Source organism: Heterocephalus glaber, unplaced genomic scaffold, assembly GCF_053883595.1.
Source record: "Heterocephalus glaber isolate CG9 unplaced genomic scaffold, H.glaber_assembly_v1.0 deba00000901, whole genome shotgun sequence".
NCBI lineage: Eukaryota > Metazoa > Chordata > Mammalia > Rodentia > Bathyergidae > Heterocephalus > Heterocephalus glaber.
The window spans coordinates 12,055,904-12,068,405 of NW_028258171.1; the positions used below are offsets into that span (position 1 = coordinate 12,055,904).

Sequence of the window (12,502 nt, forward strand, 5' to 3'; positions counted from 1 at the left end):
AACAGAATAATAGGAAATTATTTCTGGAAAAATAACTGATAAAGAACCCAGGCACTTTTACCACATTTTACAACTCAGAGCTAAAAAGTACAAAATGTAAAAGTTGTTAGTAGTTCATTAAAAGTTATACCTTTTAAAATATATTAGACCATGCTCACATTGATGAGAGCAGGAATAAAAGGGGGGAGTTGGCACAGGGCCCTATATACAGGTGTACATGTTTGTGAGAAGTAACACATCAGTTCACAAGACAAAGCTGGAAGTCAACAATCCTGCTCTAGCAGTCTTGTTTTCCTTAGAGGCACACAAAAGTAGCTAGTGCTACACAAGGTAGGTTATGCAGTCTGCCTGAAATAATTAGCATTTTGTTTATTTTAATTCTTAACAGCATCACTGAGCCTAGTCTTTAGCACTCAAGTTAATTTAAGTAACAATAACCATAAATCCAAAGTTCTAACAAAATGAGAGGAAGAGAAAGCACAGCAGTAAAGGTGTTCCAGCAACCAAGAAAACGGAGCTTCTACTTTTAGCTGCTTGTCTGGTAGGGTGGCCATTAGGTAAAGTCATCTCAATAGTAAAAGCAAATCAAAATCAAGGTTGGGCTCAGATTACAAAACATGAAAGGACCAGATTATAACCAGTGCCTCTAAAAACTGTTGCTGAGATGTGAAGTTTATATGTATCTTCAAATTAGTCCTTAAAAACCCCTGAGCACTCAGCAGAGGGGGGAGGCTGACCATAATTTGTACAATGCTTGCAAAGTGCACTGTGTTAATGACTGTTTCTTAAGTGTTAGGTAATAAACTATAAAATGTAGCCCCAAGGCAGCTTGGGATAATGGAAAACAGCAGAAATTATAAAGCCAGAAGATCTGGATTCAAGTCCTCATACTGCTGGCTATTAACAATAAGATCCAGGGTAACAGTTTCTTCCTGGGTAAAATAGCAGTAATAATACATCTGTTCCACCGACCTCATAGGATTATTGTGAGAAACAAATAATACACTGATTATGCAAACATTAGTCACTCTTAGTCATTTAAATCTTATTTTGTTTATATAAAAATGTTGGAAGGTGGGAGCTGGTACGACTCTTGGGTCCAAACACCTACAGGGCAGACCTGGCTATGAGCTGGGCTTCCTGCATCATCTTAAAATCTCAGTGGGAGGTTAAAATACTTACCAAGAGCAAATCCGGCCTAAATTTATCTTGCCCTATCCAAAGAGTCATCCACCCTTTCTCACTCAATTAGTATTTCACAAAACTGAGAACAAGAGCCTTCTAATAACACTCTATAACATGTACAACTGGTAAGGGCAAGCATTGGTCTCAAACTCAAAAAAGCCCAATACTGCTAAGTTCCTGCTCCAATTTATCTGATCTTGGACTAAATTCTCAAAGTGACAATGAAGCCCCGAAAACACAAGTATCACTTGTTAATATGCCTCACGTTTCTCTACCCATGTTCCTGGTCTAAAAACCACAAATTAAAGTTTAGAAGTGATGCTTTTTAAATTTTAAAATCAAGGCTGGAAAAAGAAATTAAAGTCAATCTGCATTCTGTTCCATTAATTTTTATGAAAAACACTAGAAATGATGATCAAAGTGAAAATGGTGAACTTAGGTTTAAAAGAATAGAAAACTAGATGTATTCTAAGTACAACATTGCAGCTGTATTCATGGTCAATTTTATAACTAGAATCTGTATACCTGCACTAGTAATGCCACTATTTTATGTCTACCTTTAATAAGCTGAAAATACTTTAAAGATTTCTTTTGTAATTTTCTTTTCTTTTTTTTTTCTGGTACTGGGGATCAAACTCAGGACCTTGCGCTTGCAAGGCAGGTGGCAGAACCACTGAGCTAAATCCCCGGCCCTTCTTTTGTAATTTTCTATAAAAGTGGAAAGGAGTTTTAAAACAATTTGCTACCAGTTATGGTTCAGAGCTTTACATTCATCATTAGAGCCGTATTTTTGTAGACAGTCACAAAATAAGCCTATTTCTGAACCATAAAAAAAATAAGATTTTAACCAGATGACTTATATAACAGTAAACACCCACAACAGTAACACTTCATTTCCCCTCAAATTTTTTTTTCATATTAACCTTACACAATCTTTAACCTTTAAATAACTTAGTATCTTTTAGCTTAATAAAAATGTAATTTAAAATAAGACATTTGAGGCATGATCCTTCATCTCTTATTTTCTACTGTTCAGCAATTTTTTCAAGTTATTCATTCTCTATCACTGCAGTATGAAAACCAATAGTCTCTCATAATGTTAAGACTACCCAGGACACACCGTTCAACTGTTACTATAAAAAAAAAAGGAAGTAGGCGATGTTTTGATATCAAATGTCAGAGAAATAAAAAAATATCATATAGTACCTCCATTTTTTTAATCAACTTTAGATTCTGGTTCATTAGGCAATCTGACAAACTTTAGTAGGATTTAAAGATTAGAGAATACTGGTAGACAGAGAGTATAAAGAGCGATATCCTTTGCTTACAAAATCATGGTTTAAAAAGTGACAAAATCTGGTAAACTACGTCTGATCACTGAACCTACTTTAATTAAAAATCACAAGGACCTGTGGTAATGATCGCACTGTTAGTCCTGATGCCTGCCTCTCAACTTACACTTCAGCTGTTAATGTAGGTTCAGCTGATTCAGTGAGATGGAGAAACTTGGCTACTCCCTAACCTCCTTCAAGTCTGCTCAAATCTAACCTTCTCAATGCAAGGCTTCTTATCCTGACCATTCTTATTAATTCCCCAATTTGCCTCTTCTATTCCACCAGGTACTTCTAATCCCACTTAGCTTGTGTAACATTTTCTTCTTTCTTCATCTTTCATCTCTTTCTAACCTACTGCACACTTATCTACTGTTTCTCTTGCCCTACTAAAATGCCAGCTCCACGATGACAGGAATCTTTGTCCACTCTGTTCACTTGATGTTTCCAGATATACACAGATAGATGGTGTCTCTCTCTATAAATAGCTGCTGCATTTTAGATACTCTTTGGCATCTTGTCATCCTAGTTCTTCATTACTGGCCCCATTCAGCAAGCTACCTAACCCTGACTATGCTCAAAGAGGTGTAACAGGCTCAGTGAACAAGGACCTACCCCAGACAGGGAGAGAAGTTTTACTTTTATCCTGTACCACAATCCTTAATGATTTCATCTTCATTTTTTGCCCTCTACTTTCTTTCTAAATTCCTAATTCCTCCCAAATTCTTTTTCTTGATTTCTTTCTTTGTGGAATTCCTTCTCTAAACTCAGCACTGTCTTGGTCACTTGGAATGCTGTAATCACTCAGTGTCAATGAAAGGAAGAAAACGGAAACAGGAAGAAACACAAATGCCTCATTTCTTTTTCCTGGCATAGCTAAGCTACTTCAAGGAGCAGTCTACAGTCCTTCTACTTCCTCACCATTCACACCTCAACTCTCAGTGATCTCTTCTGACTCCCTACCTGCATGACCCACTATATTGCTCACTCCTTCAAGACATGTTTATTGAGCACATACTGTGTGCTAGGTACTATGCTAGGATAGCTGATTCAGTGGTAAACTTAAGGTTCCTGTTTTAATACAGTTCAAATCTAGCAGTAAGACCAATAAGCAAAGATGACTGATAAATGATGAGTATAAGAAATATATGAAGAGCTATGAAAATATACAGCATATAAATATGACCTTCTCAAAGGGACAGAGAAGGCGCTCTGAAAATGCAATGTTTAAATAGAAACCTGAAGAGAATATGGAAGAAGAGGAAGAGTGTGCTAGGAAAAAGAAATCATCTGAAGGACAGAGAGTCCAGTGGAAATCAAGAAATGGAAGGGGGTCAGGGATTTCGCTCAGTGGTGCCGCGCCTGCCTTGCAAGCACAAGGTCCTGAGTTCAATCCCCAGTACCAAAAAACCCCACAAAAAACCAAAAAAAACTGGAAGAAGTGTATTGTGGCTAGAGTTTGGGAACTGGCAAGACCTTAAAAAGTATTATTCTGAGACTATGCTATGAAAACAGGGAAATTACACATTTACATTTTTTGGAAGCTCAATCCATGTTCTCCACTGCAGTCAGAACATACGGGAACAAAAAATGAAGGCGATGACAGAGATGAGCTCTTGAAAAGGACTTTTTGGTTCCTCTGCAAAGAACTCTCTTATACAGTACATCTGTTTTTTCTCAGACACCTTCCATGTATTATTTTCTTCTGCCACCCCTCTAAGACTATAGCCTATCTACAAACTTTCCTGGCTGACCTCACCTGCATCTCCACAGGTGCCATCTCATAAAGTGCTGTAACTCCAGTCCATAACTCTCAAGGCCCAAGCTAACATTTCCTACTACTCGTCAGACATCTCCACTTACGTGATACTTTCTGTTCAAAACCAAACACAAAGTCTAGACCCCATAAACTTGGTATTTCCTAACTCTGTCAATGGCACAGATGTAGTCACTCAAACCAGAAATTCTAAATGCCATTCATTATTCATCTTCCCCTAGCTGATTCCCAGGTGTTTTGGGATCATCTTCTAAATATGACTCAGTTCTGTTCTTCTACAATACCAGTGCCTAAACTCAGACTTACAGAAACACTCATCTGGATTATTTAGCAACTAGCCTCTACATTTCTGACCACTTTATATAACCCATGCTCCATATCATGCCAGATTTCCTCCTAATTTCTTCAGTCTACAGTTAAAAGTCCAAATTATTTAACATGACACTCGAAGTCCACTATCCAGTTCTTTCCTGCCAGAAAAAAACCCAACCTAACCTATGTTCTCATTTAGGACATCTCCACCAGGCTTGGTTACACCTGGAATGAAGAGGAACACTTTTCACAACTCATCATGCTTTCTCAGCCTCCCACTGTCTGCACCACCATTCTCACACTCTGGAGTATCTCGTCCTATCCTATTGCCTTGAACCCATGCTCCATTTAAAAATTCCTAGTTAGTGACCATTCCACTGGTAATCTTCCCTTGTTCACTCATGTCTTCTCCTCTCCCCTCATCTCTATTAAACATAGTTGATCATTTTTCCACTTCTACTATTGCACTTATCAAATTATGGCTGCTTACATGTCTGCTTTCCTGACTAAATTACACATTCCTTGATGATAAGTGTACTTTCTGTGTCTGCATCTCCAGCCCCTAATACACAGTCACCCTCAATGTCTCTTAAACGAATGGATGCTTACAGAACTGTTGTGACGTACTATGCCAAGCTTTGCTTCTTTACAATGGAATCCTGGGTTATGTTTCAAAGTGCCTAAACCCATTCCATAATTGTGACTGTTAATATGAGGGAAAGAAAGGAAGGGCACTTTATATGAGGGACTCATTACAGCAGACCTTACTCATTTAGCATTCAGAGGAGCCCACAAAAATGGTAAGACTACATGACAAACACTTCTACACAACTGTCATTTATAACTGCAAAAACATCTTAAAATTAGAAATTATATGTAACTTAAAATGGTTAAATGAATGGGCTGGGGATTTAGCTCGTGGTTCCACTGCCTGCCTCGCAAGTGCAAGGTCCCAAGTTTGATCCCCGGTACCAAAAAAAAAAAAAGGTTAAATGAAGGTTCATTCAATGGATTCTTTAAAAGTAGTATTTCTGAGGAATATTTAATGACTAGGAAAAATGTTGGTCATACCAATTGTGACAGTTAATCTTGACTGTCAACTTGACTAGATTAAGAGCTGTCGAGAAGAGGTGACTGGATTGTGGGGGTGCTACCCTCACCAATGGATCAACCCACTAATGACACACAGCAGAATGGGCTTCTAGGAAGCAGGGCCTAACTGGACGAAGTTAGATCACTGAGTGCGTGACTTTGAAGAGTGTAATTTCCCCCCAGCTCTTTCCTTCTCTCTGTTTCCTGGCTGCCATGAAGAGAACAGGTTTTCTCTGTCACGCCCTTCTGCCATTGTGATTTTGCCTTGCCACAGGCCTAAAAGCAATGGAGCCAGATGACCAGACTGAAACCTTTGAAACTATGAGCCAAAATAAATCTTTCCTCTGGTATTTGCTCACAGTGACAAAAAGCTGACCAATCCACTAATCAAATAAAAAAGGTACTATATCATGATTCCACCAATAAATTAAATCTAAAAGCCGTTTGGGAAACACATTGGCTTAAAAATATTTAGGAAAAAAAGCCTGTAATAACTCAAATTATTAACAGTGTTCATCTCTGGGTAACTTTCTAATGTCATTCAATAAATGTTAGTAAGCTACAGCACAATGACACACAGGAGATAATCCTGCCCTGTGACTAAATATGCCATACTTCTATAATGAATCAGAAAAAGCAAAAAAAAGTTTTAAAAAATACATCTAAAATGTATATCTCACAAAAGGTTAAAAATAGATTCCTAACAATTTTGGTGCAAAACTAGAGAAAGACTGCCCAAATGGCTTGTACTGTTGATTATGAACTGTTATCATGATACTACAATTGTTCTAGATCACTGTGGACAGAATGTAGTAGAGAAACTAAATCGTTAGATTTCCCCTTCTTGTTGGCAGATTCAGAAATTTATAGTAATTTAAAATAAAATTGCTTAGTTGAAATTTAATCCTTCATCTGTACTCTACCACATTCCTTCTGGGGTTTTTTTTTTTCCATTTCCTGCTCTACCCCTCAATGATTTGGTCCACTTATCTAGATGAATCTTTACATTCCTCTCTTCTTTCAGACAGCTAGTTTAAGATTGAGTTTTCCTTGCTTATGGATTTCTAAGGAAAGACAGGAGTTTCAGAAGGGATCTGTGCTTTTAAATAATATTTAAAAATTGACAAAGGGGCCGGGGATTTAGCTCAGTGGTTCTGCTGCCTGCCTCGCAAGCTCAAGGACCCAAGTTCAATCCCTGGTACCAAAAAAAAATTTTACAAAGAACCCCAAGCTACGATCCTTTGAAAAACTCCTGCTTTGTAATATTTCTCAGATATAAAAAAAGCGAGGATTATATTGAGAAATTGAGAAGTGACTAATATAGTTTTTTATTTGTCACTGTAATTATTTTACTAGTTTGTATGTCTTGAAAGTTTATCCCAAACATAATGATAAATAGTAAAATCACTGTAATTGCCTAAAGCTCACAAAGTTTAATACTATAACCTAAACATTAAATGTTTTAAAAGGCATGTTAAAGAGTAAATATAGGGCCGGGGATTTAGCTCAGTGGTTCCGCCACCTGTCTCGCAAGCAGAAGGACCCAAGTTCGACCCTGGTACCAAAAAAAAAAAAAGAGTAAATATAAATCAACAAAAATTCCTCAGTACTTAGGTTACTGAAAATGAAGATGCTATGAAATAGTTTTTCAGAAATATTTTCCAGATAACTCATTGACATTTGTCATAAAAACACATATGCAGGGTATTATAAAAGGCATGGAATACAGACTATTAAATGGTAACTTTTTTTTTCTTTTCTTTTGGATACTGGGGATCGAACTCGGGACCTTGTGCTTATGAGGCTGGTCCAGAACCACTGAGCTAAATCCCAGGCCCTATTAAATGGTAACTTAAGAGTTGTAATGTCAAAGGCAGATGCTTAGAGAGCTACGTGTCGGAATTCCTGAGAGTCATTTATTCATTCCCAAGTTTTAGAAAGCACGTACACTGTGCCAAGTATAATTCTAGGTGCTGTTAGAGGCAGTGTGGGGAGCAACATAGATAAAACTCACTACCTTCCTGGGGTATTTTAATAGATCACGACAGATAAGAAAAAACAAGTAAAACATTATGTTGGCGATAACTACAAAGAAAAAAAATTATGAAAAAAAGAGGGCAGAAAGTGTAAAGGAAAGGAGGAAGGAAGGAAGCCATGTAGCTGTCTAGGAAAAAATACTCAGAACTGAGGAAACAGCAAGAACAAGGGTCCAAAAATGGGAAGATGCTTATTATGTTTAAGGAATAGCAAGCAGGCCAGTGTGGTTAGTAAAATGAGGGAGGAGAGAGTACCAAATGAAGTTAAAGAGATAAGGGAGAAGGGCTAGAAAGCTTTGCAGAATTTAAATAAGGTTTTCAGGGACAGGAGTGATAGCAACAGGGGGAAATGGGGGCAGGGAGGTGACTCCAGGTAATTAGAACAAAGGAAAACAAAAAGACAAGGAGACGTGCTTGAGGATGTTCAGGTATCAGAGGCTGACCTAGTGTACAATGAGTATACTGCGTACTTGTGTGCGAGCATGACTGTGAAGGGAGGGGATGGTGGAGAAGGTGAAAGGTGGAGGTAAAAGGCTGTGTGTGTATGTGTGTGTGTATGAGATAAATCATCTCTGATCCTCTGGCAGTTGTGGAAGACAGCCACAAGACATGGAAGTATGAAGGTAAAACGTAGGCATTTCCTGTTCCTTTAATATAATTTTGCTTTCCCTAGCAAGAATAAAATCCTGCTCCAGAGAGTTGCTTTATCTATAAAGAAATGAGGTAGAAATATTAGGATCTTTGTGAGGAAAATACTCACTTCAAATTTTCATGTAGTAAAGAAAAATATGCAAGAACTGGCATTTAGACTACTGTATAATTAACATGAACTGAACTGTTCTAATACATAGTGAATCATAAGACAAAAATGATCAAGAAAAGAAAAAAAGGGACTGAGAAGGCCAACAGGAATTTCAATTTTTAACAGGCATTCCACAAAATGGCTAATCCATAGATAAACAATGAGGAGCTAACCACATGCAACTTGAATTCAAGGATAGTCACAAGATGTGAGCTAGGACCTTGCTCACAATTAAATAAGTGCCTAGTATAAAGATTCAAATGCCCATTTAAGGAATAAGTCCATCCATTAGAGTTCCTCTCAGAATGAAACAGTGCCAGAGCCACCCTATCACCACCTTGAGTTATTACTATTAATATGGAGAAAATTAAAAGCAATTAAGTAGGAAGAAGGTATATTTTCCTTCCTTATTACCACCTAAGCAAAACAATATAACCACGAGGAATTAATTACCCATATGACACAAAGCCATTTCAGCTATATACAGGACTGCTGTTTGGAATAATGGATTACATATCACATGATCAAAATCCAACATATAAAGCTGTTGCAAAAAGCAAAGAAACTTTCCCTTAATACGTCCATTTTTGGAACAAAGAATAGCATAAGGCAATCTCAATTTTTCCTCTTCACCCTTCAAGAGCTCAGCTGATTTAGGGAATTGGTTTGCTTCTCTTTAGTGTCTTTTAACCCTAAATTATGAGTAACTCACCCTCATTTGTCTTAAGTAATACAGCAGCATAACAGCAATAACAATAAAAACAGGCAGTGATCATGGAATGTTAGCAATTTCAAAGAAAAGAGCTGCTGGAGGTAGGAAAACATCTAGCAAATTTTAATATCGTATTTCTATTCACTAACCAGCTACAAATGTTCAAAGGTCTACAAGGAATGTTTGTACACATGTCGTTATGACTCCGTAGGAGACTGCTTACAGGTAAAAAAACAAATTAGAAATAGGGTTTCACACGCTTTTCTAAAAGACAAGCTCGTCCATTAAAATAAACATTTTTTAAAAAGCAAATCTCTGAAAGTCAACATTCTTTCCAGTCCTCCTGCCTCCCACGAAGCGTTTCCAAGCTAACACTGGAACATCCTTCTATACCATAAATAAGCCTTCAAACCACAAAAAAAGAACCACCGTGATTGGCAACCGTGTGGTTAGTTCTGTTGGTTGCTCGGGATTCGTACAAGCCATGATCGGGGGGAGCTGGGGACGGAGTAAAAGAGACCCGAGCCACTTCCTCCCTAAAAGCAACAATAAAGCATCCTCCCGCTGCCCACGCCGCGCCACAGAAGGGCCCGGTCCCTGGGACGCCGCCGACCGCACCGGCCCGGCCGGCCTCACCTTGTAGACGTCCCCGTAGGTGCCACTGCCGACCCTCTGGACGAGCTCGTAGTCCTGCTGCGGATTCCGCCTCAGGATGTCCGCGCCAGGCCGCAGCGGGGCCTCCATCTTCGCTCCCGGCCCGGGCCCCGCCGGCTCAGCCCGCGGCGCCCCGGTTCCCGCTAAAGAGGGCGAGCGGCGCCGCTTCCCAACATGGAGCCTCCGCCCGGGCTCGGCCTGCACGGGGGAAGAGCACAGGCGGCTGAACGTCGCGGGCTCCAACCCCGGGCGGCCCAGCAGCCGCTGTGCCTCAATCCGCGGCGGCGCCCTCAGCCCGCGTCCGCTCCGCGGCCCTTCCCCCTCCGCCGCCGCCCGGTCTCCCCGCGCGCCCGCCTGCCGGGCCCCGGGCCGGCTCGCTACCTGAGGGGGCGGGCCCGCTCGCTCTTTGTTGGGCGCCGCGGCCCGGACCTACTTCCTCGACGGCGTCCGCGTCCTTCCCCCGCGCGCTCCGCCGCACGCCCCGCTCCCCGCGCCCCGCGCCTGCCGCCGCCCAAGAGCCTTCTCCGACACGGCCGAGGCGCGCACGGTCTCCGCCGCCGCCGCCGCACCACGCTCCCCACCCCGGGCTGCGTCACCGGGAGACACGTTCCTGACCAGTGTGGGTCGGCGCCCAGCGGCCCGCCCGAGCGCGCCGGCCGCGGGCCCAGAGTGCCGCCCTGAGGCCGCCGGCGGCCACGACACCCTCTCGGCCGTGCCGCCTTCCACCCCCGGCCCGGCGCGCGCTTTCGGGGGCCCGGGCTCCCCCACTCGTTCTCAGAGTCAGAGACGGGGACCCCCGGGCCTTCGTGGATCTCCGCCGAAGCGTCCCCAGACTCGGCAGGTACGCTTGGAGGGAGACGGGTGGAGAGGCGGGTGGGGACGAGGGCGACGAACGCAGCCCGCCGTGGCCAGTAGGAAAAAGGTGTGTGGCGGGCGCGGGGCCTGCTGGAAAGTGGCGGCGGGGCGGCGGGGCGCCGGGGAGCGACAGGGGGACTCCAGGCTAAGGCAGTCGCGGCTCACCCTACTGCACCTTCCGGTTCTGCAAAGCATTCCCGGCTGTGCCAGCGAGAGGCTGCGCTGCACACCTGCACAACCTGTCTTCCACTGAGACATTCCTGAAAGCCCCAGCTCCTAGGAAGTTTCAACGGCCTTTGTCCCTGTTGGGCACAGCCCAGGTGTTGCACCTTTGATGGGATCAGGAATTCTGCAGAAGCTAAAACTGTCAGGGACCGTGATAGCCTGGTTTTGGCTCTGCCACTTTCTCAGGAAGTGATCTGGGACAAAACATGGCATTGACAACACCTCAGAGTCCTTATCTGTAGCTCGAAGAGGATAAGATTTGGCATTTGACACCCCCAAAAAAATCCATAAAGCGTTTTACAGGGCTGTAAAGGGAGTTATCAAATACAAGAGGTTTTGAAATACTTAGCCATTGACAAAGTATTGAACAGGAATTGAGGGAAGTAATTCGGCTATTTCACAAGCTGGTTTGCAATTTCAATTCCAGTCTTATTCTGGAGGTAGAAATTAGGTTGCCAACCTATTTCTGGGGTCCAGTAGAGATTTTCAACAAAAAAGCCAAATAATATTCTGCTGAAAAATATCACAAAAGAACAAGTTTCAGATGTTGATAAGTGGCTTTGAACATTAATTAAATTCAGTTTGGGGGAAGTATATGCTTTATTCCTGTTAACTGTAATCAATTGTATAATATAGAAATTAAATTCACACTTAAAAACCACAGGGAATATATATATTTTCTTGTGCTTCATGTACAAAGGGCACTTATTTAGGGAACGTAAGTAACCCCAGACTTACATGCTCTCGGGCAGAGTCTATGTGTTTGCTGCATTGAAAAAAAATTGTTGAACAGTTTCTTCATTCAAAACTTTTTGGCACTTGTTTTGGTGGGTACATACTTTTGCCTTCGATGACTCAAAATCTCTTCAAATGTTCTCGTGGTATCTTGCTTACCATCTTAGGACTTGTTTACTGTCTTAGATTCATTTTAGGGTTTTTATGCCCAATAGCCCTATAAGCATCAACCCTTTTTCTAGTCTGAGATTATCTCTTCCTATTATAACGGCATTATTCCACAGGGAGTTTAAGCAGCATACAGAAAATATATACCTGTTTTCACACAAAATAAAAATAATTGAGGAAACTGACAGGTTAAAGAGAAAGAAAACAGGAAGCCAGAACAATGCAACGAATTGGCCAAAGGGTTTTGTATTTTTTTTGAGATAAAGATAAGTCAGATTTGTCAAGAGAGGCACATCTTTTGTTCATGCTAAGACTTCATAAAAATTTACCTCATGAGTCAAATTCTGAATGTCCAGTTTGAAACAAGGATAAGTATCCTTCTGACAATCCTTTAAGCATGTTATTCTTGAAGCTACATTTAAAATGAATTAAGCAGTAAAATTTTTGAGGTCATAGGCTTCCAGATGATCGTAGAGTGCAGATGTTTTATGTTGCCAGTAGTGGCACATCCATATGCTTTGACCATCAACCCAGAAACAGCATGGAAGAAGTCAAGATTCTATGTGGTGGTTTAAAAATATGTCTGGTATTATCATTATTTTACTGTACCACAAATGA

At 41.2% G+C, this 12,502-nt stretch overlaps 2 protein-coding genes across 4 annotated transcripts in view; one reads left to right on the forward strand and one right to left on the reverse strand.

Moving 5' to 3' along the window:
• Map4k5 (mitogen-activated protein kinase kinase kinase kinase 5) overlaps positions 1-10,462 on the reverse strand; it is a 96,891-nt gene extending 86,429 nt beyond the window's left edge. For both annotated transcript variants that reach the window (XM_087208085.1, XM_087208084.1), the window contains exons 1-2: positions 10,335-10,462; positions 9,884-10,099 (exon numbers count right to left, since the gene is read on the reverse strand). In XM_087208085.1, coding sequence (XP_087064211.1) covers positions 9,884-9,991 — 108 coding nt within the window. In that variant the 5' untranslated portion in view covers positions 9,992-10,099; positions 10,335-10,462. The remainder of the gene's footprint in view (positions 1-9,883; positions 10,100-10,334) is intronic.
• A 133-nt stretch (positions 10,463-10,595) lies between these two features.
• Atl1 (atlastin GTPase 1) overlaps positions 10,596-12,502 on the forward strand; it is a 79,005-nt gene continuing 77,098 nt past the window's right edge. For both annotated transcript variants that reach the window (XM_004835564.4, XM_021262478.2), the window contains exon 1: positions 10,596-10,742. The gene's annotated coding sequence lies outside the window, so the exon portion shown is untranslated. The remainder of the gene's footprint in view (positions 10,743-12,502) is intronic.